At 47.7% G+C, this 27,633-nt stretch overlaps 1 protein-coding gene across 2 annotated transcripts; it reads right to left on the bottom strand.

Moving 5' to 3' along the window:
* Positions 1–22,670: 22,670 nt before the first annotated feature.
* Positions 22,671–27,294, bottom strand: LOC120112801 (putative transcription factor At5g28040). 2 transcript variants are annotated; one of them, XR_015973126.2, is made up of 2 exons: positions 25,269–27,079; positions 22,671–23,777 (listed from the first exon to the last, which is right to left on the bottom strand). XR_015973126.2 is itself a non-coding variant. In XM_039132689.3 (2 exons), the coding sequence occupies exons 1-2, from the start codon at positions 26,783–26,785 to the stop codon at positions 23,766–23,768; spliced, it is 1,182 nt and encodes a 393-aa protein (XP_038988617.3). In that variant the 5' UTR covers positions 26,786–27,294; the 3' UTR covers positions 22,671–23,765. The 2 variants fall into 2 exon arrangements, 1 of the variants encoding a protein (XP_038988617.3); XM_039132689.3 differs by having other exon boundaries at positions 25,616–27,294.
* Positions 27,295–27,633: the final 339 nt, after the last annotated feature.

Genomic DNA, 27,633 nt, shown 5'->3' on the forward strand with positions numbered 1-27,633 from the left:
GGTCTTAGAGTATATGGGATTGCTCCATGTGTCTCACGGGATGAAGTCCTAGTGGTAATAGGATTAGATCCTTGCGGCAAGGGGGAAATCCTAAATGGAGTAGGAGAAGTGCCATGCGGCAAGGGGTAATCCTAGTTGGAATAGGAATGGCGTGCGGCTAGAGTTTATCCATTTAAACTCCAACCTGCACACGATCTAGGAGTGACACTTGTCCAACCCTTAGTTGGCAAGTGGTTTAAGATGCTTATCTTCATATTTTAAATTTTTGAAGAGCCTTTACTGTTAGTTGTATGCCCTAGAAACCAATATCGCTGACACATTATTTATTCTGGAACATAGTTTTGTACTTGACTTTATTATTATTTAATAATATTGAGCATCTTTTTCCATTCATGTTGGGTATGTGTCCATAAATCGTCCAAAAATTAATAAAATGATGATACATATTCTCAAGAGTTGAGAATTTGAGCCATGTGTCATTGATGATTAATTCTTAAATGCTCCTGATCGATAGATCATCACGGGGACGGCGATTGATACGATGAGATTAGTGCACAGATTGTTTTTCTTTTTGGATGTATGAGTCTCAAGTCCACAGTATAGGAACACTGGAGTGATAGTGCAGGTGCTTGTTAGAGAATAAAGGTACCGAACGTGACCAATGCAAGAAGTTACTTGGATGTCTATCCTCTCGTCAGTGACTTACTTGATGCTGCAGTGGTATAACTGATCCTTTGACCTGCAGTGCCTTAGCTATTCACAGTGAGGCTGCTGTAGTTTGACTGCACAATATACATGGTCTCTAGCCATATTGGTCCTTGTGATGCAGATTGGCTGCAGTAGGTTCACTGTAGGAGTAGGGTGTGCACCTACATGAAATCTATCGATCTTAGTAGATAAGGAGTGATTCTATGTAATTTATGAGACTGAGTTCGAAAGACCTCGGCCAAGGCAGTATGTACAGTGGAAAAAGAGTTTTCCGCTCTCGAACTAAAGTCGAATAATTTTTGACATATGACATATGATGGGGTTTGACGAGTTATCCATGACCTCCATCTTGTAGAGATCCACGATTGAAGGACTGTATCATACGATAACTGCACCTAGAGGTTCATTTATTCCATTCTGTTGGGTTGCCACTACATGTTGCTAGGTGTTACTGGTAGATAGTGAGATTCACCGGAATTATCTTGATGGTCAATGATCCCTGGTGAGATGAATTGAAATTGTTCCAACTCATTGAAAGGAGTTTCAATGATATTGTGATAAGGATCACAATATATATCTCGCTACCAGACATAATAGAACCTATGGGGTCACACATATAAGAGGTTTTAACTGATCCGATGGTTGGATTTCGATTTGGAATCGCAATAGATCATGATTATCAATTTGATTGATAGTTGGTTTAACCCACTAAGAGTTAGTGAGTTGGAGAAAGAAGAATTGCAATCGGATTGCAATTTGATTGATTCAATTAGACTAAATGAATTAGACTTAACCTTATTAGATATAAGGTTTAAGAGTCCTACTTGGAGTAGGACTTCTAAAGTCCTAATTAGATTAGGATTGAAAATTTTAAGAGTCCTACTTGGAGTAGGACTCCTAGAGTCCTAATTAGATTAGGACTGAGAATCTTAAATGAAGAATCCTAATTGCAAAAGGACTCCTTATTAGATAAGGATTAAGAGTCCAATTGAGTCATGATCTAAAGGATAAGGATTGGGCCACCTAAAGCTTCAAAGTGCAACGATGATTGCAAATTTTTGAGCCAGTTGGTGACAGTACCTAGCAGAGGATGATCCAATCTTAAGTTAGAAGGCAACAATAATATTACCAAACCCTAAAGCACCGCTCACCATCAAAATTCTAAATACAAAACTACCACAGAGAGAACTCTCTCTTTGTAATAGAGAGAGATCTCGCGGTCCACAGTGGACCACGAGATCAGTAAGGGTACAGTGAGAGTTCGCGGTCCACGGTAGAGACAGAGAGAGATCCTCTCTCTGTAACAGAGAGAGATCTCGCAGTCACCCATGGACCGCAGTGCTGTGGTCCACGGTGTCGCGGCTTGAGCCTGGACTGCGATGCCATGGCCCATGTGCTCTTCTTCACGGTCCACGTTCGAGGAGGATCTCAGCGTGGACCGCGAAGTCGATGAAAAAAAAAACAGAAGATGGATTTTGGAAGGTACGGAGAAGAAATTAAAAAAAATTTCTTCTAAAGCGTGATTCAAAAGATGCATACAAAAATAAAAAAAAATACATTTTCTTGCGGAAGAGAGTCTGACAGCTAGGGATCTTGACTCCAGCAGATTTTTAGGTTTATCTACCTATGTAATTATTATATTTTATTATGGGTATTTTGGTTAAACAAACAGCTTCCCGACAAAGCTTAAAATAACTTTTTCGGAAAGCTCCAAAATGTAGCTTCTCCCAAAAAGCTATTTTTAGCTTTCTGAGAAAGCTAAAACAGCTTCCTGAAATTTTTACCAAATATTCGTTTCATCCAAAAGTACTTTTGGAGGGTTAGAAAGTACTTTTTGGCCCTCCAAAAGCTCTCCTAAACAAGGCTAAGTGGTTTGCAATTATGAAGGAATCTCATCTTGTGACACCTGCATATTCTCTAGCTTGCCCTTTTTGATGGAGATATATGCATTATTGTTCAATGAAACATCAAGCACCAAAGATTGTATATTAGTGGTGCCTTTCTTTGGTTTCATGATTTATTTCTTCCTCAGTTCTCTTGATCTGCACGATTTTTTCCCATAGTGAATGTAGGATGCAATTACATGTTTATTTTGTTTTGCTGAGTGTCACCATCAAGTGCATTTTCTAAGGCATATTTGGTGTTTATACAATGAAATATGTTTGCCCCAACTTTTTCCTCTTATGAATCTCTCAGCCTCCTGTGGTGTTTGCAACTTGTTCTTTTATGAATTTGAAAGGAAGAGTTGCTGCAAGGCCATGTTTTGTTATTTGGAGCATTAATGTAAATGAATTTTTTAATATTTTTAGTTTCGTTTTTCTAGGGTGGTAGCTAGTTTATATTTGAACTCCCCTTTCCCTTTTCTCACCTTCTTTCATTATTTTTCAAATGATATGCCTAATGTTGTTACTGAGCATATTTACTATAAGGGAATGGATTGCAGTGAACCTCGCTTGGTTCATGTGCCTCACTTTTTTCTTTTCGTCCATTTTGGTTCCAGTGGTGGAGTCCAAAGATGGGACCTTCTCTGTGGCTTCTGCATTTGCTGGTCATCATGAAGGTAATTCTGGGATTTCCAGTTATATTGCATCTTCTCTGGATTTCTGTCGGAAGAGGATAACCTAATACATGCTAAAGTGCAGCAAGAAGCATGGTACGTTTGATTGATATCTTTGTTTTATCTATGCTCCTGCCAACCTGCCCTATCTTTATCATTTCGCTCGTTGAACTCAAGGCTTTTTGTATTTCAAGTCATAAATCTTTTCTTGCATAGTCTCATGATGCACTAAGCAGCTGTTCAGGACAGAGATCACAAATTCTTATCAAAAGCAGTTGAAGAAGCATACAGTGGAGTTGATTGTGGTGATGGAGGCCCCTTTGGTGCAGTTGTCGTTCGTAATGATGAAATAGTTGTTAGCTGCCATAACATGGTCTTGAGGAACACAGATCCAACTGCTCATGCTGAGGTGACTGTAATAAGGAAGGTAAGTCCAAGAAAGCAGTCTGATAGTTATCAGAACTATTAGTTTTCCATGTACCTTCAACTGATACTTTGGTCCAGTTAATAACTCAAGTCTTTTTAATTCACCGAGATTGTCAGTTTTCTCAACTTCTCCTATATAATTTAATGCACATGATGAAGTTACTTCATCCCCCATGATTTGTAATACATAATCAGTGATTATTTTTACCTTGGACTTGGCAAGTCTTTATGCCTCATATATCTAGCGAATCTGTCAAATGGTATTATGATCCTAAAATGTTTTACTGATTTCTTCAAGACTTTAGAAGCTAGAGCACCTGATGCATTTTATTGGTATTGGTTGTGTTCGTAATATATCGCTGTGATTGAATCAATTGTAGAAATGAACAGACCATGAATAGATGCTTCGCATCATCGTAATTCTGCTTTCTAATTTATTAATTACTTCCATAGAAAAATTCAGGAAACCTTGAGTTGTGGGTCAAACATGACCGGTCATCTCGTGATTATGAACATAAGGATTGGAGAGGAGTGGATTGCAATCCTTTCCAGAAACAAACTTTATTGTCCACTAATAAAACATAGAATTATGATTTTTCAGGGGCTATAGAAAGATAAACCTATATCGATCATATGTTGGTTATGGATTTGAGTGGCTGGGACTCTTAAGGCACCTCAACAGATTGGTTTTCAATACTATTCTAGCAATCTGGTGCTGTTCTTTTTTATGTTGATTTTATGACCTTCTCCCTACTGCATTTCTAGCAGTAATGTTAGAAATCTGTGTTGCCCAAAAAGTTATTACAAAATGAACTTGTAGTAGAAAATAAAGAAAAGAAGAATTATGGAAAGAGGTTGGGAGAATCTTGAAAAGTTCATTTGAAATTACCTAGTAATTCATATTTTTTAGTATGACACAGTGGCTGATTGGCTTGTGAATCATTGGAGATTAGGTTCAGAAAAAACTGTTTTGAATGGTTGTGTTTCGATTGGCATGTGAATCATTGGAGATTAGGTTCAGAATGTCAAGAAATGTAGTCTGGGAGATATAGTAGAATCTAATCAGCTTCTATGGCACGGTCTTTTGACATGTAAATGTGAACATCTAACATATGTTATCAAAAATTTCAAATTTCTTATTTACAAGCATATATTAGTAGAAGAAAACAGTGTGCAATTCGTACCTTTTGTTATGTGAGTCATCCTATCCTAGTAGTGTAGTTTTGCATCAAAACAAAAATTTATCACCCCTATCCTAGTAATGTAATTTTGCATGAAATCATGAATTTATCCTGTTGGGGGAATACGGTTTTCCCCCAGTAATACAATAACCCTGCCACCGGAAGACTACGCAGTCGACGACCCCGGACGACTGAGGTCGGCGCCCGACCCCAGAACGTCCGATCCCGGATCATCCGACCTAGAGGACTTCCGACCTCAAAGGCTGGTCTTTGTCGACCACCTGCCGCGGCCGTACCTCTCCGAGGTCCGGCCAAGGGCCATATCCTGCCACTGCCCGAGCATTTATTACACATGATCCCGGCAAATCCCCAGTTCACGCAACAATTAATGTGAATCTCCGGCCTACGCAACAATTAATGTGAATCTCCGGCCTACGCAACAATTAATGTGAATCTCCGGCCTACGCAACAATTAATGTGCGTGGCTCCTTTCATCTACGGATCCTCAGTTCTCCACGGCAAATCAGCTCGGCAGAGTCCTGTCCGCCATGATAAGTCTGACCCCAGCCTCACCGCCGACATCAATGCAATGATTCACCCGATCGCGTGACGGCTCAGGTCGTACGACGGCCTTACCTCCGACATCAGTGTAATTATTTACCTGTCCGTGCACCAGATCAAGCAACGTGCCGAGCTGTACGACGACCTTGTCCGGTCACATCGCAGGTAAACCCCCCCTATAAAAGGGAACCGTGCTTCTCAAGGGTGGGGGAGGGAACAGAGAGGGAGAGAAAAAACACTATTGCTCCCATTTTCTTTGAACACTATTTTGCCCCCTCTGACTTAAGCATCGGAGGGCCGGCGCCGGAAGACCCGGCCACCGGCTTTTCTGCAGGCACCCCGACAGAGGACGCCGCCCGCCGACGCATCATCACTCCCTCGCGTCCGCCGACAGCTCCCCCTCCTCGACGGACGATCGCCCCCGGGTCCAATTTCCAGCAACAGTTGGCGCTAGAGGAAGGGCCCGAGTTGCGATCATGAAGTTGAGAAGTAAGGGAGCCTCCAACATCTCCCGGCGTCCCCCACAGAGTCCTGGACATTCCGTCCAGAATTCACCTGCTCCGGCTGACCCGGTTCCTCAGGTCCAGCCGGAGCAATTCAATGCCCTGGTGCAGCAAGTCCAGGCCTTGGCGGCCGCCGTTCAAGGCCTGCGACGTGAGGAGGCCTTACCAACGCTCCCCCCGCAGGCCCAGCTCTTGCCGGAGTCCCCTCCCAACGGTCCGGTCCCCCAGGGCCAGAATCTTCATGGCTCTTCAAGGGCCAACAATGAAGGGCGGACCTCCCCCCGGAGAGAGCTGCCTGGGGAAGGTCCCAACGGAAGACCCCAACCCTCTGAAGCCGAATCTGCCCCAGACCACCGTGAGCCGGAGCAAACCACGGCGACGGTTCCTCGGGTTGGGGAGCTCGATAGGAAAGTCGAGCACTTGGAGCGCTAGATTGAAGCACTCCACAGCAAGAAGACAAGACAAGATGGGGATTTTGAGTTCACCACCAAGTCCCCCTTTTCCCGCCAGATCGAGGATGAGCCGGTCCCCTTGAGGTTCAAAATGCCTCAAGTGGAGCCCTACAATGGAGTCACCGACCCCCTCGATCACTTGGAGTGCTACCGAGCTCTTATGGCCCTACAAGGATCCTCGGAGGCTGTGCTTTGTAAGGCCTTCCCGGCGACTCTTCGAGGGACAGCTCGACTCTGGTTTTCTGGGCTAAAGCCGAGCACAGTATCTTCCTTCGAGCAACTTGGCAGACAATTTGCCACCAATTTTGCCGCCAGCCGACGCCAACGGCGGACGTCAGATTCCCTCCTGGATGTCAAGCAGAAGGAGGGAGAGTCCCTGAAGGAGTATCTGGACCGCTTTACCGCCGCCACATGGGAAGTTCGCGAGCTGGACCAGTCCATAGCCATGTCGGCTTTAAAGACTGGGGCCCGCTCTTATCGATTCCTTTTCTCTATCGAGAAGAGCTTTCCGGCCGACTTCACCGAGATGCTGGCCCGAGCTCGGAAGTACGCTAAGGCCGAAGAGGCAATCGTCTCTAGGCGAGGCGCAATCGAGCCCGCCTCAAGAAAGCAGAAGAAACGCCGCGAGGAGCGCGGCCGCCAAAGAAGCCGATCCCCTCGCCGAGAGAAGAATCTCCCCCGACTGAGAAGCCCGCCTCGGCAGCGGGGACAACCTCAACGGAGGACCTCACCACGACCAAGGTCCCCACCACGGCCTCGGACACACCCAGGGAGGTACGAAAATTACACCCCTGTCAACGCTCCCCGGGCCGAAATTTTGATGGAGATCGAAGGCCGGGATTTCTTCCGACCTCCACCTCCCATGCGGGATACGGGATTCCCGCGCAACCCCAGGAAGTACTGTCGCTTCCACCGAGACCGCGGACACGACACGGAGGACTGTATTCAGCTCCGAGACGAGATCGAGGTGCTTATTCGCCGTGGGGTGCTCAATCGGTTCGTTCGGAACCGACGCGAAGAAAGAAGGCCAGTGGAAAACGCAGCACCGTCCGAGAATCCGGATAACAACAGGCCCATCGCCGGCACCATCAATGTCATCGGAGAAGCCTCGGCGGGAGGACCAGCCCAAGGAATTTCTCCGAAGCGCCCGCGTACTGCTGAAGTCATTTCGTTCTCGGACGAGGATTTGGAAGGGGTTGAGACCCCTCACGATGACGCTGTGGTCATCTCCATGATTGTCAATAAATTCGATGTAAAACGTGTCCTAGTTGACAATGGAAGTTCAGCCAACGTTTTGTACTATCATGCCTACCAAAAAATGGGGTCACCAGAAGGACAACTCCGAAAAATTAATGCCCCACTTGTCGGGTTTACCGGAGACTCGGTCCCGGTCGAGGGCGAGGTCAGCTCTCTTGTTACGGTCGGCCTCGCTCCTCGAGAAAGCACTGTGAGGACGGACTTCCTTGTGGTCCGCCTACCCTCGGCCTACAACACCATCCTGGGGCGACCAGGGCTAAATGCCCTCCGAACTGTGGTCTCGACCCGACATCTACTCATGCGATTCCCCACCAACCGAGGAGTAGGCGAAGCCCGCGGGGATCAGCTGGTCGCCAAGCAGTGCTACATGGCGGCTCACAGAGTGAAGCAGCCAAACGAGGCGCCGGCCCAGGCAACGGGTCCCTCGTTACCCATAGAAACCCTGGACGCAAGGGATAATCCCTGGAAGAAGCAAGTAGAGCCTGGTGAGCTGCTTGTTCAAGTTTCCCTACGAAAAAATCTTCCCGAGCTAACTGTGCAGGTCGGCTCCGGCCTTGGCGTCCGCGAGAGGGGTCACCTCATCAGCTTCCTGCGGGACAATGCTGATGTCTTCGCCTGGTCGCCCGCTGATGTACCAGGAATTGACCCTGAGGTCATAGTCCATCGACTCCAGGTGAAGCCAACCAGCCGACCTGTGAAGCGGAAAAAGAGGGGCTCCGCCCCGGAACGACAACGGGCCGCAGCCGAGGAGGTAGACAAACTCCTCAAAGCCGGCTTCATCCGGGAGGTCTCCTACCCAGATTGGCTCGCCAACATAGTCCTTGTAAAGAAGGCCAATGGGAAATGGCGCATGTGCGTGGACTACACTGACCTGAACAAGGCCTGCCCGAAGGATAGCTTCTCCCTCCCAAGTATCGACCAGCTCGTGGATTCTACCTCAGGACATCAACTGCTGACATTCATGGACGCCTTCTCTGGATACAATCAGATCCGGATGGCGCCGGAAGACAAGGAGAAGACGGCCTTCATCACCGACAAGGGCACCTATTGCTACAAGGTGATGCCTTTCGGTTTGAAGAATGCTGAAGCCACGTATCAGAGGCTGGTCAGCCAAATATTTGAGGACCAGATCGGCCGAAATATGGAGGTCTACGTGGACGACATGCTGGTGAAAAGCCAAGTGGCGGAGCACCATGTGGCCGATCTCAACGAAACATTCTCCAAGCTCAGGAGGTACCGAATGAAACTCAACCCAGCAAAATGCGCCTTCGGAGTCACCTCTGGCAAATTCCTGGGCTTCATAGTGACCCAGCGTAGAGTTGAAGCCAACCCCGAGAAAATTCGGGCGCTGCAGGAGATGACGCCCCCAAAGACAGTCAAAGAAGTACAGCGACTCACTGGACGGGTCGCTGCCTTGGGGAGGTTCGTCTCTCGATCGGCCGAGCGCTGTCTCCCCTTCTTCAAGATCCTTAAGCGGCCAAAGGACTTTCTGTGGTCAGAAGAATGCCAGCGGGCCTTTGAAGAGCTCAGACACCTTCTGGCCTCTCCCCCGCTGCTCACCAAGCCTCAGCGGGGCGAGGTCCTCTACTTATACTTGGCCGTTTCCCCGACCGCAGTAAGCTCAGTCCTGGTCCGGGAAGAGGACAAGCTCCAAAAGCCAGTCTACTACATCAGCCGGGTCCTCAGGGATCCTGAGACCCGATATTCTAAACTTGAGAAGACAATTTTTGCCCTTATCATCTCGGCTTGGAGACTCCGCCCTTATTTTCAAGCACATACAATAGTCATACTGACCGACCAGCCTATGAAGCAAATATTGCAGAGGTCGGATCGTGCAGGGAGGATCGCCAAGTGGGCGGTAGAGCTTGGAGAATTCGACCTCGAATATCGGCCCAGGCCGGCCATCAAAGCTCAAGTTCTCGCCGACTTCCTTATGGAATGTACCTTGCCGGACGACCCTGAGCCACCATCTGCGCCTATGGACGGAACCCCGAAGCAACCGTGGGTTCTATATTCGGACGGGTCTTCAGCTTCGGGGGGTAGCGGGGCTGGATTAATCCTCACCAGCCCAGACGGAGTGGTGGCCGAGCAAGCCTTCCGCCTCGAGTTTCCGGCCTCAAACAACGAGGCGGAGTACGAGGCGCTTATTGCTGGGCTTAAATTGGCGAAAGAACTGAAAGTGGAAGATTTGAAGGCCTTCAGCGATTCCCAGCTGATAGTGAGCCAAGTCCAGGGGGACTTTGAAGCGAAAGAGCCATCAATGCAAAAGTATCTTCAAAAAGTGCGGGAACTTACGTCCGCCCTAGGCTCTTTCAACATCCAGCACATTCCCAGAGCGGAGAATCTCAGGGCGGACCTGTTATCCAAGCTAGCGACCTCCCGCATAAGCGAGCTTTCTAAGGAGACGACGCTCGAATATCTTCGGACACCCAGCACGGAGGAACCCGAACCCACCATGTGCATCGACTTCGAGCCGAGCTGGATCGACGGGCTCGTCCGTTATCTCCGGGACGGAACCCTCCCTCAAGATGAGATTGAGGCTCGCCGGATCAGGCGTCAAGCTCCACGGTATGTCCTATACGAAAATAGGCTTTATCGTCGATCATTCACTTCTCCCCTCCTCAGATGTCTCCGCCCTTCTGAGGCGGACTATGCCCTCCGAGAGGTCCATGAAGGAATTTGCGGAAACCACCTGGGAGGTCGGTCGTTAGCCCATAAGATCCTGCGACAAGGATATTACTGGCCCACCCTCCAGAAGGATGCGACGGACTTCGTTCGGAGGTGCGACCGGTGCCAGCGGAACATCAACATCCAACGCCGACCTTCGGCCCTGCTGACCTCAATCACCGCCCCCTGGCTGTTTGCCCAGTGGGGAATCGACATTCTGGGACCCTTCCCTCTGGCAACCGGACAAAGGAAATTTCTGGTCGTCTCCATGGACTACTTCACCAAGTGGGTCGAAGCTGAACCTGTGGCTCGGATCACCGAGCATAAGATGCGGGACTTCGTGTGGAAGTTCATTATCTGTAGATTCGGACTCCCCCGTATCCTTATATCCGACAATGGCCGGCAGTTCGACAACGTCCACTTCAGAGAATTTTGCTCTGAGCTCGGCATCGACCACCGCTTCACCTCGGTCGCCCATCCCCAGACAAACGGGGAAACTGAGGTAACAAATCGTACTATTTTGCAGGGATTCAAGGCCAGGCTTGACCGATCCAAAGGACAATGGGTTGAGGACCTGTACAACGTCCTCTGGGCTTATCGGACTACGTTCCGATTGCCCACCGGCAAGACCCCCTTCAACCTGGCATACGGCACGGAGGCTGTCATCCCACTGGAAATCGGCCTCCCTTCCCCAAGAGTGGAGCATTATGATCCTGACTCCAACTCTTCTCGGCTCAGAAACAACCTGGATCTCGTCGAAGAGACACGAGAGGTCGCCCGGGTCCGTATGGCAAGATACCAACAAAAAACGGCTCAATACTACAACTCTCGGGTCAAGCCCAAGCTCTTCAAAGTAGGGGACCTCGTCCTCAGGAGGGCCGAGGCCTCTCAGCCAACTGAGCAGGGAAAGCTCGCCCCGAATTGGGAAGGGCCGTATCAAATCGCCCGAGTACAACGACCCGGAGCATACAAGCTGAAATCTCTCGAAGGGACCCCCATTCCGCAAAGCTGGAATTCCGACAATCTACGAATGTACTACCAATAAGACCCCTAGGGGTTCAAGACAACCAAAAACACGGATTCGGTCTCCTTTTTACATATGATCCGACCATTCCAATAATTACAGTTATCTCTTCTAACCTTGGGTCGTTTGTGATCCCCAGATTCCTCGGCCAAGGTCGGGATGCCTCGAGGCTCGACCGTAGAGTTCCAAACTCCCTTGACCTCGGGAGGTATTGCAGGACAGCGGAGCATCGACCTGGCGCACGATCCCTCGACTAAGGTCGGGATGCCCCGAGGGTCGACCGTAGAGTCCCAAACTCCCTCAACCTCGGAAAGCGTCGCAGGTCGGTAGCGCGTTCCCAGACCCACCGACCTGGCGCACGATCCCTCAACTAAGGTCAAGATGCCCCGAGGGTCGACCGTAGAGTCCCAAACTCCCTCGACCTCGGGAAGCGTCGCAGGTCGGTAGCGCGTTCCCAGACCCACCGACCTGGCGCACGATCCCTCGACTAAGGTCGAGATGCCCCGAGGGTCGACCGTAGAGTCCCAAACTCCCTCGACCTCGGAAAGCGTCGCAGGTCGGTAGCGCGTTCCCAGACCCACCTGGCGCACGATCCCTCGACTAAGGTCGGGATGCCCCGAGGGTCGACCGTAGAGTCCCAAACTCCCTCGACCTCGGGAAGCGTCGCAAGTCGGTAGCGCGTTCCCAGACCCACCGACCTGGCGCACGATCCCTCGACTAAGGTCGAGATGCCCCGAGGGTCGACCGTAGAGTCCCAAACTTCCTCGACCTCGGGAAGCGTCGCAGGTCGGTAGCGCGTTCCCAGACCCACCGACCTGGCGCACGATCCCTCGACTAAGGTCGAGATGCCCCGAGGGTCGACCGTAGAGTCCCAAACTCCCTCGACCTCGGAAAGCGTCGCAGGTCGGTAGCGCGTTCCCAAACCCAGCGACCTGGCGCACGACCTCCTGACTAAGATCGGATGCCCCGAGGTTCGACCGTAGAGTCCCAAACTCCCTCGACCTCGGGAAGAGTCGCAGATTGATGGAGCATCCCCAAACCCCCTCAACCTCGGCGGGCGCCATAGGGCTCATGAGAAGCCCGAGCTCCTCAAAAGTCAAAGAATGACTCCGGAAGTTGGCGAGGAGATAAGGCCACCTACTCTGATACGAGGGGCGCAATTTTGGAGACACAAAAGGTACATCCTATTTGATGCTCGCCTTGTTATATTTATCTACGTATTGACAGTGAAACCCCGATTGAAATCGGGACCTTAATCTGGCCAAGGTCGGATTGCTTCTACAAGTCGGTGTAAGATTAATCTCCCGTTGACCTTGTGCATGCTTCGTCTACCGACGATCTCCACCACAACTCATATAAACCCTTATGGGCAAGGGCCAAATTCAGCCCTCATGCCCAGACTCCGATGTCAACCTGTGAAGATAACCTCAAAGGCCGAGGTGTTCCTTACAGGCCCCAATCCCGCTCGCCTGAATCTCGGCAGAGTCCGAGGGCAATGACTGCGAAAAACCTGGCGACGATGTGACTATTGGCCTAAGCTCCCCTTTGGGGGACAACTTTCTTACGGGCCTGCGCCCCAAGAGCCAGGCTCAAAAGCTTGGCCGAGCACCTCGGTAGCGACCTATATAGGTCTAGCGCGGCCCCACTTGGGAGCCCGAAGCCCGAACCCGGAGCCATGAGAACCTAAAAGCCAAACTTGGCGACCTCTGCGACCTACGAATCCGAGCTACAAGACTTGGTGAAATTTCCTAAAGTCTAAGCTCGGAGCCCCCCCTAGCTAGCGTAATCAGAGTTCGGACACTTATACACACCAGAAGAAAGGTAAGACATAGCCAAAGAACATGTCTTTATTAATATTATCCGAAGGCTCGGATACGAAGTCGAGAGTCGGCAGAAGTACCGACCTCGTTTCCGAGTGAAAAAGACAGAGAAGAAGAATAAATGTAGAAGTGAAAGAAAAAGCTTTCATTGATGAAACGCCAAAAGGCTAAGTACAAAACTAGAAGCCGGCCTTTTATAAAGTTGTAGGCCGACCTCGTTAACAATGAACAGAGAAAAAACCGAAGTCCTAAGAGGCGGCGGCTTCATTAGCATCACCCTCGTCGTCTACAGGAATGACCTGCGGGTCTTCAGTAGGCGCGGGCTCAGGGTCTGCAGCGGGCGCGGGCTCAGGGTCTACGGCGGGGGCCTCGGCTGGCGCCGCGGGAACAACCTCGCTGGTTTCATGAGGTATGGCCTCCGCCCTCGCCGGTTCAGCTGCCTCGGCTTCGACCTCAGCAAGGTCCTCCTCGGACACGAGGGCAGCGGGGATATCGTCGTCGTCGGGGCCGTACCCGAACCTCATCCTCGGACGGACCGTCGAGAGGTCGAACTGGGGGCATATCCAGGCCATCTGCTTCTGGAAGTTGTCAAAGCCCCGGAGGAACCCGTCCACAGTCTCCTCCTCTAACATATCGCGGAACTCTTCTGACTCCTTGAAGAGTTCCACGGCGTTCTCGGCCCGCTCGAGCGCCCTCTTCTCCCAGGCCTCGAGCTGCTCGATCTTGAGGCGGAAGACCCCAGCCTCGTACTTCAGACCCGCGACCTCGGACTGGGCCTCCCCCAGGCGCGCCTCCGAGGCACGCAGGGCCGATTTCATCAACGAATGGGCGGCCCTCTCCTCTTCGAGCACCTCGACCACGGCGAGTCGCCCGGCCTCGGTGGCTTCCCTTCGCGCTTCGGCTTCGGCCAGCGCGGCCTCCAGCTCAGCGACCCTCTTCTTGGCCGGCTCCAACTGCCGGCTGAGTCGTCGAGTCTCCGCCTGACAACTTTGGGCAATAAACACCAGGGAGTCGACTTCATGGATACGCTGCAAAAGAGGAAAAAAGAAGAAGAAAGCAGCTATAAGTAAAAAGCAGGCAGTGTATGCATAAGTTAGTAGCCAATGAGAGGTTAAGGCAATAGCTCACCCGAACAGTATTACAGTAGGTACTGTCGACGATCTCTTCCAGCGACGCCCTCCAGAACTCGGCTCGGTCTGCTGGAAGCATGGCGTGCCGACATACCGCGCGCGCGGAAGGCCGAGCTCCCCTCAAGGATTGGGGACCCCGGCAATAGCTCACCCGAACAGTATTACATCGTGGAAGGCCGAGCTCCCCTCAAGGATTGGGGACCCCGGCTCGGCTGACCTCCCCGCCTGATCCCTCGGGGAGCTAAGCTCGCCCGAGCTGGGGACCTCGGGGCCCCTGCTCGGCCCGGGCTCTGAAGGCCGCAGTCGGATCACCATCGGTCCTCTCCGCTGGGCGACAGGGGTAGGACGGAGTGGGGCTGCCGAGCCCGCATCGCCGGTATCTGGCGCCCGCCTTCGGGCGTCCGCAGAGACCCCCGCCTCCGGGCCTCCCGTCCCGGCCGAGGTGGAAGCAGCGGCCGACTTCGACTTCTTCCGGGGCTGAGGGATGGCCCCGCCGGCCTCGGCCTCCCGCCTCTTCAGCCGAGAAAAGAGGGATGTGCTGCTAGTCGGCATGTGGGGGATGTCTGAAACCAAAAAATTTTTTCGAGTGTCAGACCAGTATTAGCGAAAAGAAGAAATAGGTAAAAATAGGACGAGACAACTATTCTTACCCTCGGGGCGCGCCGAGCTCAAACCCACGCTCGCCAAGGCGCCCTCCCGTAGGAGCTCGGTTAGGTTGAATCCTTTCCCGAGGGCCCGTAGGGAGTCCAAGACCCTCAGCTCCCTCCCCGAGGGATCGGAGAGCCTGTTGAGAGTCTTCAACCAAGGATGCCCCCACCTCGGGTTGAACCCCCACAGCACCTCGGATGCAAGAAAGAAAAATTTTCCCTTCCACTCATGAATAGAGGAAGGGGCACCCTGGAAGAGCGACATACCGTCCCGAAAGGCGAAGTATAGCCACTCTGCATCCGCCGGGTTTTTCTTTAATAAAAAACACCGGCGGAAAATGCTCACCGAGATCGGAATCCCGTGCGCGAGGCACAAGGACAAGAACCCGATGATAGTTCTCCACGAGTTCGGAGCAAGCTGTGCTGAGACGAGTTGATACTCCACCAGCAAGTTGTTCACAAACTCGTGAACAGGGAACCGCAGGCCGGCCCAGAGCGTCTCGTGGTAAATCGCGATCCGACCTGGGGGCGGCCGCGTCACCCTGTCTTCCGGCCCTGCAGTTTCGAGACGAAACCCGGGCTGGAAGAAGAACCGGGAGCGGATTAACTCCAGCTCCTCCCTCGATAAGCTTGACCCTACCTCCTCCGGACCAAGACCCATTTTTTCAGAAAATTGAAGTAAACTAAAAGATGAGAGGAGTAGGTAGGAGAAGAAGGGAAACCCTAAATAACACGGGGCAAGAACCTACGGAAAGAGTCGCCGGAAACTGCTCCGGGGACCGTCGGCAAAGTATCGTTGGGAGAGAGAATGGAGGTAGGGACGACAAAAGCAAAGGGCGACCAAATAGGACTATTAGGGCAGACTCGAGGGGCTTATATAGACCCCCCTGACGGCCCGGATTGGCGGGCTTAGTTTCCATCCCCCGTCCAGATCGCGCCAGGTGTCAACCTCGGAACCCGAAGCACCGCATTCACTCCGGATCAATATCCCGGGTACGCAACCGAGGCGCCGTCCCATCGGATCTCACGGCCTCATCATAGGCCCACTAAACCGGATCACCTTAAAAGACGAGCGGACATCACCTCCGCTCCCTTCATTTAATAAGCCTCAGGGACACGTGGAGCGCCGAGATAACCCCAGCCTCCCAAATCGTTATTCCGCTAATACGAAATCGGAAACGTCCGACCTCAGATCATGCCACGTGCTCATTTCGAAGCGCGAAACGGCGTGCCTATTTAAGGAGGCGGCTTCGATTATAAGGTCGAGGCGCCACCTCATCGGGCCCGGGGAGCCTCGTTATGAGCTCGCCGTACCAAGCGATCTCGGAGATCTAAAGGGCGTAATCATCATCATGGCTGCTTCGAGATACGTAAGGGTGCAGACCCCGTCATAAGTCCGCTGTATAAAGCGATCTCGACGGGCCAAAGGGCGCAGCCCACGCCATAACTACCTCGAAATGCCTAAGGGCACGGACCTCATCATAAATCCACCACATGAAGCGACCTCGAAGGTTCAAAAGGCGCGGACTTCGTTACAGAAGCTTTAGGGGTGCGGGCGTGATCCCCTTCGACCTCGATAACCACGATAACAACTTCTACTTCCCACGTCCGAGCCTGCAGCTCGAACTCGAAAGTCGGGGGGTAGTGTTGGGGGAATACGGTTTTCCCCCAGTAATACAATAACCCTGCCACCGGAAGACTACGCAGTCGACGACCCCGGACGACTGAGGTCGGCGCCCGACCCCAGAACGTCCGATCCCGGATCATCCGACCTAGAGGACTTCCGACCTCAAAGGCTGGTCTTTGTCGACCACCTGCCGCGGCCGTACCTCTTCGAGGTCCGGCCAAGGGCCATATCCTGCCACTGCCCCAGCATTTATTACACATGATCCCGGCAAATCCCCAGTTCACGCAACAATTAATGTGAATCTCCGGCCTACGCAACAATTAATATGAATCTCCGGCCTACGCAACAATTAATGCGCGTGGCTCCTTTCATCTACGGATCCTCAGTTCTCCACGACAAATCAGCTCGGCAGAGTCCTGTCCGCCATGATAAGTCTGACCCCAGCCTCACCGCCGACATCAATGCAATGATTCACCCGATCGCGTGACGGCTCAGGTCGTACGACGGCCTTACCTCCGACATCAGTGTAATTATTTACCTGTCCGTGCACCAGATCAAGCAACGTGCCGAGCTGTACGACGGCCTTGTCCGGTCACATCGCAGGTAAACCCCCCCTATAAAAGGGAACCGTGCTTCTCAAGGGTGGGGGAGGGAACAGAGAGGGAGAGAAAAAACACTACTGCTCCCATTTTCTTTGAACACTATTTTGCCCCCTCTGACTTAAGCATCGGAGGGCCGGCGCCGGAAGACCCGGCCACCGGCTTTTCTGCAGGCACCCCGACAGAGGACGCCGCCCGCCGACGCATCATCACTCCCTCGCGTCCGCCGACAGCTCCCCCTCCTCGACGGACGATCGCCCCCGGGTCCAATTTCCAGCAACATATCCCATGGCATTGGTGATTCTTCAGCCCCCAGTTGTTTCTCAGGCATTGTCTAACAAAAACTATCTGACCTTCCTACAATTATGAAAGCCTTCTCAGACACGATAGGTAAAACTAATCATTTCCTTCTTTCTTTCTATTTTGTCCATCTTATTTTTCTTTTAATTTCATTCAGTTAATTTTCTTTTAAGTTCTCATCATCTGTCCATTGACTACTAGTGTCATGGGTGGCATATTCTTCATGATCTATTGAGACCACCAGAAGTAATCATTCCTTTCAAGGATGTTGAGGATATTGTGATGTATCTCAACTTGTACATCATACCGATGCGATAAAGGTGCGATATACTGATATTTGCACAAAACAAATGACTGGTAAGGGTCATACGCTCAATCCTGCCCTTCTTTGTCAAGACGTTTTGGTGGTTTAGGGAAACCCCGAACTCAAATAGTTGCTCCCCAATTGCATGAGCTCAAATAGTTCAAATAGCTAGTAAGGTAAGTCTCCTTGTCTTGTAATTGGCCTTCTAGGTTTCAGGGTGAGCTGCTCCGTTGCCCAAAGTTACCATGGCCAAGAGCTCCTAAAGACATTCATTTAGTTTGTTTGACATTATGTTTGAGACCTTAACTGACAAGTCATACTTCATATACATGGGGCATCTTTCGGAATTATGGTTTGATTGGACAAAGTTTGACATTGTTTGATCTTCTTTGTTTTCATGAGAATGCTGCTTACCAGGTGAATTTGTTAGATATTTTTGTTGTCTTCGATGCTCTGACTGGTAAAGGTCTTTCAAAAGCTAGAAATTAGAGTGCTTACTATTAGAATATGCGGGACCTATATGCATGCAATTGTGTGGATTTATGCAAGTCTAGTAAATCTGTTATACAAGTACAAACTATGGCTTTGGTGAAGATCATATAGAGTAACTAATCTTCTTAATTTCAGGCTTGCAAGAAACTTAGGAAAATTGAACTTTCTGATTGTGAAATGAGGATGATAGTGGTATTTTGATGATTAATACAATAATCAAGAGTATGTTACAAGTTAATTCGATACTTCATTTATAAGTCTGTTACTCTCAGTATATTCGTATAATAAGATAAAGATGCATTTTATTGTTTATATGGATGAATCTAACCTTGCGTTGCAGCAAAGTATGGATTGAGTCGACCCCAAGGTTGATTGGGTCGACCCCGGCACATCAAGAAAGCATCTGGTACACTTCTGCAAAAATGGCACGGATGAACAGTAGTTGGGTCGACCCAAGGAAAGCATGAGTCGACCCAAACCTCAAGCCTCTCAAGCCTCAAGAAAGCAGTTCTCTGGAAACACTGAGAAGGTCGACCCAAGAGGAAGTTGAGTCGACCCAAACTTGAGTCGACCCAAACATTGAGAGGGTCAACCCAAAGGCAATGACATTCAAAATAGGTTCTCTGGAAACCCTGAGAGGGTCGACCCAAGTGGAAGTTGAGTCGACCCAACTGAACCTTAAGTCGACCCAAAAAGATGTTGAGTCGACCCAAGTGAAGGAAGGCTGAATTGCAAGGTTCTGTGGTTCTGAGAGGGTCAACCCAAGGAAAGGTTGAGTCGACCCAAGTGAAAGTTGGGTCGACCCCAGTAAAAGTTGAGTCGACCCAAGCACGGGCAGAAGCATAACGGCTAGTTCTGCAGAAGTACTTTTTGTCCTTCCAACAGTGAGTAACGGCTAATTTTTGAATTCTAACCATTGGGGCTTGTCCAATGGATGAAGGAAACTATTTAAAGTGGCACTATTCATCAGAGAAAATATCCTTTTGCAAAATATCAAAGAGTACACAAGAAAGACAAGTGCCCTAATCTTCTTCATCCAAGTGCTTCATTCAAGAGTAAAAAGAAAGTGGTTGAGCAGATTCCAAGAGTCATTAAGAGCTCCATCCACCCTTGAAGAGTGAAGCATCCTTGACAAAGAAGAGAGAAGTCTCATCAAGTGATAACTATTCTCTAAACTCTTCTTTATAGATTATATTGTTATATTTGCTCATCTAGGAGCTTAAATCTTCTTACTTCTTTTATTAATCACCTTGTAAAGGTTTGTTGGTAAGCCCGCAAAACCAACGGTGTAGGTTGATTGGTGAACCCGTAAAACCAATTGTAAAGGTTCGTTGGTGAGCCCGGAAAACCAACATAGGTTCGTTGGTGAGCCCGTAAAACCAACATAGGTTTTTGGTGAACCCGGAAAACCAAAGTGTAAAGGTTTTTGGATTGTGAGCCCGGAAAACAATCCAACTGTAATCCGCAGGATTATAGTGAATTCACAAGGGGTCGCTTGGGGAGTGGACGTAGGTGCTTAGGAGAGCACCGAACCACTATATTTCTTGTGTGTTTGCATTGTGTTTTGTCTTACTTTACTACAATTACTTACTCATCAATTAACTCGATTAAGGAATCAAAAAGTTAGAAAAACCAATTCACCCCCCCCTCTTGGCTTGTCACCTTAGGCAACATGAAAGATATGCATCCTGCGAACCTTGCCCGATGTGCTTTGGTTCAATTCATCTTTCCAGGATTAAGGCGGGTCTCTCCACTTCTTAGTTCATTATAATGTGATTTTCATCCACCTTTAAATTAGATTCATGGCGATCTTACAATGAAGAGGCTGGTTTATGGAGCCCAGGCAGAGGCGGCAATAGGTATTGGGTTCGATGATTTCATTGCTGAAGCATTGAGAGGCACTGGATTCTACCAGAAGGCCTACTTGGAGATTCAAAGAGCTGATGGTAACGAAGCCATCATGGCAGAACAGGCTTTCAAGAAGACCAAGGAGAAGTTCCAGACGTACTGAATGCCTTGAAAGGTTAAGTAGTATCGAACATACCGAATGTCTCCTGAATCTTGGAGCATGAAGCCAACTCTGGGACAAACTTTCATTGGGTAAAGCTACTTCTGGTGCTCCTTGAGATTAATAAGTGGTTCAATATACACGTCATTTTTCATGCTTAAAGAAGTATTTCAAGTACTGACCCCTTATTCTTCTATGTGATTTGTGGAATGCAAACAATAGTTTCCTCATAGAAAACCAACAGATTGGTTGCCGTGAACTATGGGTTGAACAAATTAGGCATGGGAATTCCTGATACTTAAAAAAATTCCTGGTTCTATGACTAGGTGGAATTTCTCGCAGATGGAAGCCATAGTGCTGCAGCTTCAGCATTAGAAGTCTGCGACCATTATGCAGACTCCCCCAATGATAAAGAACTCAAAACCTGTTGTCATTGTTACTTTGCTTGGACAGAGCTTTCGACTGCGTCAGGCCATTGCAAGACATTGTTAGCGTTGTAGTGGGAGATACAGCAGTGATGAATAGGGCTCGAGTTGAGCTGGATCAGGATGGATAGAAGCCAAACTCAATCCATATTTGTACTGGGTTAAAAAATCGAATCCAAACCTAATGCATTTCCGTTCAAGATGGATCGGATTGGGTATGATATTAACTTTACCAATTCATCGGTTTTTTCCGTCAAATTGGATCAAAAGTAATCTAAATCAAAACTATAATAAACATATATAAATTGATTATCTAATTACATCATAAATATATTATACAACAAAATAACAATATGTAACATATAGACATGATAAAAAGTACAATCTACATAAGGTTTGATTATTAACCATATAGACTTATAGCTAATGATATAAATTATTGACTGACCATATTACGAAACGAAAATTATACTAGTTTAGGATCGGTTTAGGTTGGTTCAAGTTTAGATCAGGAATTTAGTAATCCAAATCTAATTCATATTTGAAGCAGGTCATGCTTTTGAAATGATGGCTGGTTTATATTTGAAGCAAATGAATTCATCCACTAGCAACCCTAATGATGATATAGAATAAAGTTTTTGTTTTCCCCAAACTATATGAGTTTAGAAGATTATGTTTTAATCAGTGACCATTATTTCTCCCATATAATGGCCCTTATGATGAGATAATAGCAAGATAATAATCAATATTTATCTACATACTGTCAGCGTTAGCATGCCGGGGGTATCAATTTACTGTTTTAACGGCCATTGCGGCATTGTAACTACCTGAATGATTGCGGTGCCAAGTCTCGTGGCTCCTACAGGCTCTCTCGAAAGCAATCCCAACTTTATAAAAAGTCACTCCCATCTTTACAGACTTCACAACAGTCGATCACTATTTTCTACCTGGACACGTTACAGCTTCTACAAAGCTGTATGATAATTCGGCCTGACAGAACTTCAGAAAACAATCTGCTTTGCCTAAAATCTATCTGGAAATCAGAGCTCGAGTTACTGATCAAGAAATCGCTCAAGCTGTGTTCCTGAATGGTCTGAAGACTTCCTGCGGCTAAGATTTCTTCAATTTTTCTTACCTTTGGGAATCAAAATAGAATTTCATTCAGCAACTTCTCTGGTTCACAATCTACATGCTCATGGTAGTATCCTGGTCCATAGATTCATCAAGGTAAATCACAAGATGGAAAATATATAATCTCCAAAGACATTATATTATAAGAATACAAATAAAATCAGATATTCAGATATGGATTGAATAGTTCCCTATCTATATCCATATCTGTTTTTCTTTGACGGATATAGATACAGATATTAGTCGAATACTAAAATTTTTATGTATATCCAGATAGATTTGAATATAAAAATGAATCTGGACGGATATTATCCAATCCACTTTCAACCCTAAGATAAGGGCATTGAAAAGATCCAACACACACGGTTTATCACTCCAATGCCCTCAGTCACCATCAGTGGACTATGCAATACAGGGTTAGAACTTATTCAGTACCCGATTCCCCCACTAGAGAAACTCATTCGATCATTATGTATTGTGATATTAACCAGCTTCTTATTTGAATACTTTCTCAACTGATTGCTATTTACGGACTTATGAATGTCAGCCCAAAAGCAACAACCTAGACCTCTCCACATGTCACTGCACGTTCCACTCCTCCAACAGCCTGCTGCTGGTGTTAGAATAGATAGCGTGCAAGAGATGCCAACGAAAACATAAAAGATTTAGCCCCGACTAGCATTGCTAAGAAGAAAGAAAATTGAGGACTGGCATATGATAGAAAAAGTTAACCTAGAGTAAATGGGTTACCTTACTCCCACTTTTTGCTCCGGAATAAATTAGTCCACCTTACATAGTGGAGTAATCTATTCCTAGGTTAATTGGAGAAAAAAGATTTAGAAGGCAAAAAGTTATGTACCAACTTTTCATAAATACCCATTTCATCACTACCAAAAAAGAAACGCCCATTTTCATCTTTCTGAAAAAATGGTTTAATCCATGTGTTCCAATAAATGCTTGGCTGAAAGAGGGTGGTGGAATAACGGCTTTTACAATCTTTGATCTTGAATTTAAAAGCACTAACAAAAATCCCTAAATATGTCAATTTATAACCTAACTCTGCCTTCTACCATCAACAAGGTCCTGGATCAGAGTCCCCTCTATTCCGGAACTCTCCATCTTCCACAAAACTTCCACTTTAACCCTCTAAAATGATCTAATCTTAGTATCTAGTCAAGGTAACTTCTCATTTCTGTTCACATGAGCAACCACCACAACCTATCTTCCATCACCTAGCCCCAACTGAATCTTCATTCCAGATCCTTCAATTCAAGTTTCAAGAACATCACTTGATCAAAGTTTCCTCAAATCTTTGTTGTACACGCATCTTGATTGCCCACCACTTTGTATACAACACTTCTGCCCACGTTATTTTCTGAACATCACAACCTTTCTTTCACATGACCGACTCAACCAATCTTACATTACATAATCCCCATTTGAATCTTCTTGCCAGATCCTTTGACACAGCTTCAAGCATGCCCCTTGATCAAGGCTTCCTTGGATCTTTGTTGCACATACATCCTAACTGCTTTGCACTTGGAATAGAAAATTTCTGGTCATATTATTTTCTAAACTTCACAACATTTCTGTTCAAGACAGCGACCGACAACCAAATCAATGTCCCATCACCTGAACCCTAACTTAACCTTCTCTTAAGGTCAACACCACTTCAAGCACATCCCTTGTTCAAGGCTTCCTTAGACCTTGGCAGCATATGCATCTTGATCGCCCACCACTTTGAATAGAAAAATTCTGGTCATATGACTTTGTTCCATAATTTGCCTTCAAAAGCACACTAGTTACTCATCACTCCAGAACTGTGTTGGCACTTTGTCCGTACCATGTTACCTCCATGTCTATAAAAGTGCTTCCATTTATTTTATGACACCAGCAGAATATATCAAAATATCCACTTTAAGAAGTCCCCATGCCAGAGACTTGTCTTACAGCTTCACCTATATCAAAAGATGAACGAGGTTATGCGTAAGTGATGTTCACCAATCTATGTTAAATCACCACGTATTACTATGGATGCTTACAAAGTCTTTCTCATTTAGAAATAGTATACATACTTTGAGATCACTTAGCTTACTAATTGTTAGAAATACATCTAGAAAGCATCAATAATCAATTTAATTAAAAAAACCATGTGCAACAAGATGGAATCTAAAGTTTAGACTGTGGGTGTTAGCACACCTGCAAATAAAGACTTGCAATCAATAAGCCAGAAATAGGTCTAGAACGTTATGGCACTTTCCTTGATCATGTCCATGTATTCTGCAGGCTCATCTAATCATCACACTTTCATATATAACATTTACACATGCAATAGCATTCCTAGCACACATCTAACTACCTTTCCAAATCTATAAAATGCTTTTTCCAATATCACATATCCTAAGGAAAAAAACTAGCAAATAGAGAATGAAGAACTAAAATGGCAAATTGAAAGAACCAGATTTCCCGTTCTTCTTAATGTATATCAACTTCATGAATGATCCACTCTTTAATTGTAAGTGAAGCAAAGAAATAATAAATTACCAATGCAAATGATAGGAAAATTTTGTCAAGCCATTCTAAATTGAGAAGCTTTTTGACCATATGATTTGCTTGGCAGCCAAGTGAATTATGATTGTACCGTAGGAAAATAGATTGAGCATAGTTTGGGCATACTATAACCTATCTTGTGATCAGTGGATTCAACATTGATTGATATGGAATTGCAAAAAACATTGTATCCAAAAAAATAAAAGCAGAATGGATCAAGCAAAGGTTCTCATAAAGGTTAAGAAGAGAAGCGCCTAAATGTAAGGTTTAGAAATAGTGACAAGAAAGTAGGATTGAATATCCAGAGTAAAGACTGACGATTAAGGTAAAATTTCCAGCAGATTAACATAAGTTATTCTCAATGGGCAGCATCACAATAAAATCATAATATGTGATGGATTGCCTGATACTTTTGTATGTCCAAAACACCACCTTCACCATTTCACCATCAATAAACTGTACGAAATTCAATGAAAATTATAAGAATTAGAAGCCATGGTTGTGAATATCAGCAGATGTTAGCCTCCCTTCGATCAATATGCAAATTTAGCAACACCATTGTACATCACAGATAAGAAAAACTAGATTTTGCTGTTTAATGGAGAACATTTGTCATTCATAGGTAAAAGAACTGTACACCACTTCTTGTCATATAAGAAAACAAAGATAACATCCTTTCAACATAACTAAATCTTATCTACAGAGACGTCTCCAAGCATGCATGAAAAAAATTAGAAGTAATTCTTGAGATAATCACATGAATGCAGGAGGGTAAAAAACATCTAGGTGATGTTTGCACGCAACTCAAATAACAAGACGGGCTAGTCCGCATACCATTAATTCCAGAAGTAAAATAAATATTACTATTGAATATATACACAAATGATAGCTGTTCTCACCCCTTCTCTTTCCAGGATTCCTCCAGTTCATTGTTTATGAAAGTTTTGGACCACAGCAACCAAAGAAACTGAACTCAAAGAAAACTCACAGAAAGGAGAGGATTTTATAAACAAAGGAGGAAAAGAAAAAGAAAAAAGAAAAATAGGAAAAAGAAAAAGAAAAGCAGCATTGTTCAAATGTTCTCTATACCTTTCAACAAAACAAAGAAGATCTAACATGCTACCATAAATTAGTAAAAGTATGACAGCTTAAGCATCAAGTTTTTTTCTTTTCTTTTTTTTTCTGTGAAGAAAACCTCTGATCAGCTGCTCCCCATCGACCTAAGCTCCTCAAGTTTCGATTTTACCTGCTCATGAACAAGCTCCACCCGCTCCAAGTACACCTCCAGCTCCAGAATCTGCTGCTCTCTCCACTTCTCGTCCACCTGCACTGCCCCTGAGCCGCCCGCACTGCTCAGCAGAAGAGGATTCAGCGCCGCTCCCCCATCACCAGCCCCTCCCGGCACACACGGCCCTCCAATGGCATATTGAAGCAGTTCCTTGAACAAAGGCGAGAGGCAGCTCTTCACTGTCTGCTCGATAAGACTGGCATTTGGGATCGGAGCGGATGAGCATGGCGTCTGCTGTACCACGGGGACAAAGACCACCGGAGTAGCCACGGCCACCTCCATCTCCCGCGCCACCTCTCCATCCGATCTCTTTCTCCGAGACATCGACATCATCTGATCGGAGCTCAGCGCGACGTCCTCGGCGACCTGGACGGGGACAAGATTGCTTCTTTCTTGAAGCTGGAGGTTGGGCGCATTGCAGGAGTCCCGGTTGCGGGTCTTCTTGAAGCTGGGGCTCCAGATCTTGCTGGCGATCTCGAAGGTAGCCTTGTCGTGGGGGCTCTTGAAGACAAACTCCTTCCCGGCCGCGATCCGGCTTACCATGTTGCGATACTTCTTCTTCAGGCGGCGGAGCTTCTCGACCAGCTGGTTCTTGTTGAATTCCAGCTGAAGGCGGCTCTTGATCTGGTCGTAGAAGGGCCCCGTGTCGTGCTGGTAGTTGGCGTGCGTCGTCCCTCGCTGCGACGTGAACTCCAAGAACCCTTGCAGAATCGTGATCTCGTCCGCATCCGTCCATAGCTTCTGGAATATGCGCCGCGACTCGTCGTACGCCACCGCCAGGGGCTTCCTCTCCTCCCCCGGAGGGGAGATCCTCTGGCGCTTTCCGTCGGGAGAGGCCACGAAGGCGACGCCCCAGGCCCCGCCGCCGGCGCCGTTCTGGGGGTTGGGAAAGGAGGCGGAAGGATTTCGGTTAGGATTGGGGACGGAGGAGGAGGAGGAGGAACGGAGTATTTGCTGGTCTGCGGCAGCGGCGGGGGGCGGAGGGGCAGGCGGCGCCGCCAAGTGGCCGTCGGCGACGACGTCGTCGTCGTACTCCTCGTCGGAGTCGACGCCATCGTCAGAGTCGTCGTCGACCTCTTCGTCGTAGACGGCGGCGTCGCGCTCGTCGTCTTCGGCGGTGGACGCCATCGTCGTCGTCGTCTTGGCTTCCCGGAGAACAGAGAGTACTGGAGACCAAATTGGATTAGGGTTTACGGGAATTGGGTGCGATTTATTTGGGGATTAGGGTTAGTGTTAGGGTTAGGGTTAGGGTTAGAGTTGGAGACGGGATGGTTGCATAGGGGCTTGAGACAGAGGCGTTGAAGTCGGTACGGGTGCGTGTCCAGACGTGACGGGAATCGATCTGGAGTAGGATTATGGCCGTTGGATATGAATTTGATGGTCATGATGGGAGATGTGTTGTGGCTGGGCGTACCTAAATAAAAGGGTTAAGATCTTAAAGGAAAAAGCTGGGGGCGGCGAATTCTGCGGGCGGATACGAGCGGACGGGGGTGGGCCTACCGTCTGACGTCTGGGGACAGATCTTGAGCCGTTGGATAGAAGCCTCCTTTCGAACCAAGCCACCTTGAGGCTCCGCTCAACGCAACCCAGCAACGGCAGAGGTTTTGTTTTTTTTTTTTTTTTTTGGGTCAAAAAAGAGTTCATCCTTCTTCTCACGAATCGACCAATAAATAGTGCAATTATCATTTTGAGATCCGTACAGTTTGAGAAAAGATAAAATTTGAAGTGTCCTCATATGTACATGAGGCACAATTCCATGGCATCGTGCAAAAGATCCTTCGATGGCTAAGTTAGCCGAACTTATGGAAAGTTTCTGAATGCCTTATATGGCCTCTTATCACTTGATAATGCTTGTAATAGCTTATAATGGCTAACAGAAGGCCTTTCCCTACTCCTTTTTATAGGGTAAGGGTCTCGGCCGTTATTTGAAATCTCGATCGATTCGTGGTTAGCTTGTCATCAATTAGAGGCGTCGT

This window comes from Phoenix dactylifera, chromosome 14 (assembly GCF_051530095.1).
Source record: "Phoenix dactylifera cultivar Ajwa chromosome 14, Ajwa_hap1_PhDact_Kaust_v1.1, whole genome shotgun sequence".
Taxonomy (NCBI): Eukaryota; Viridiplantae; Streptophyta; class Magnoliopsida; order Arecales; family Arecaceae; genus Phoenix; species Phoenix dactylifera.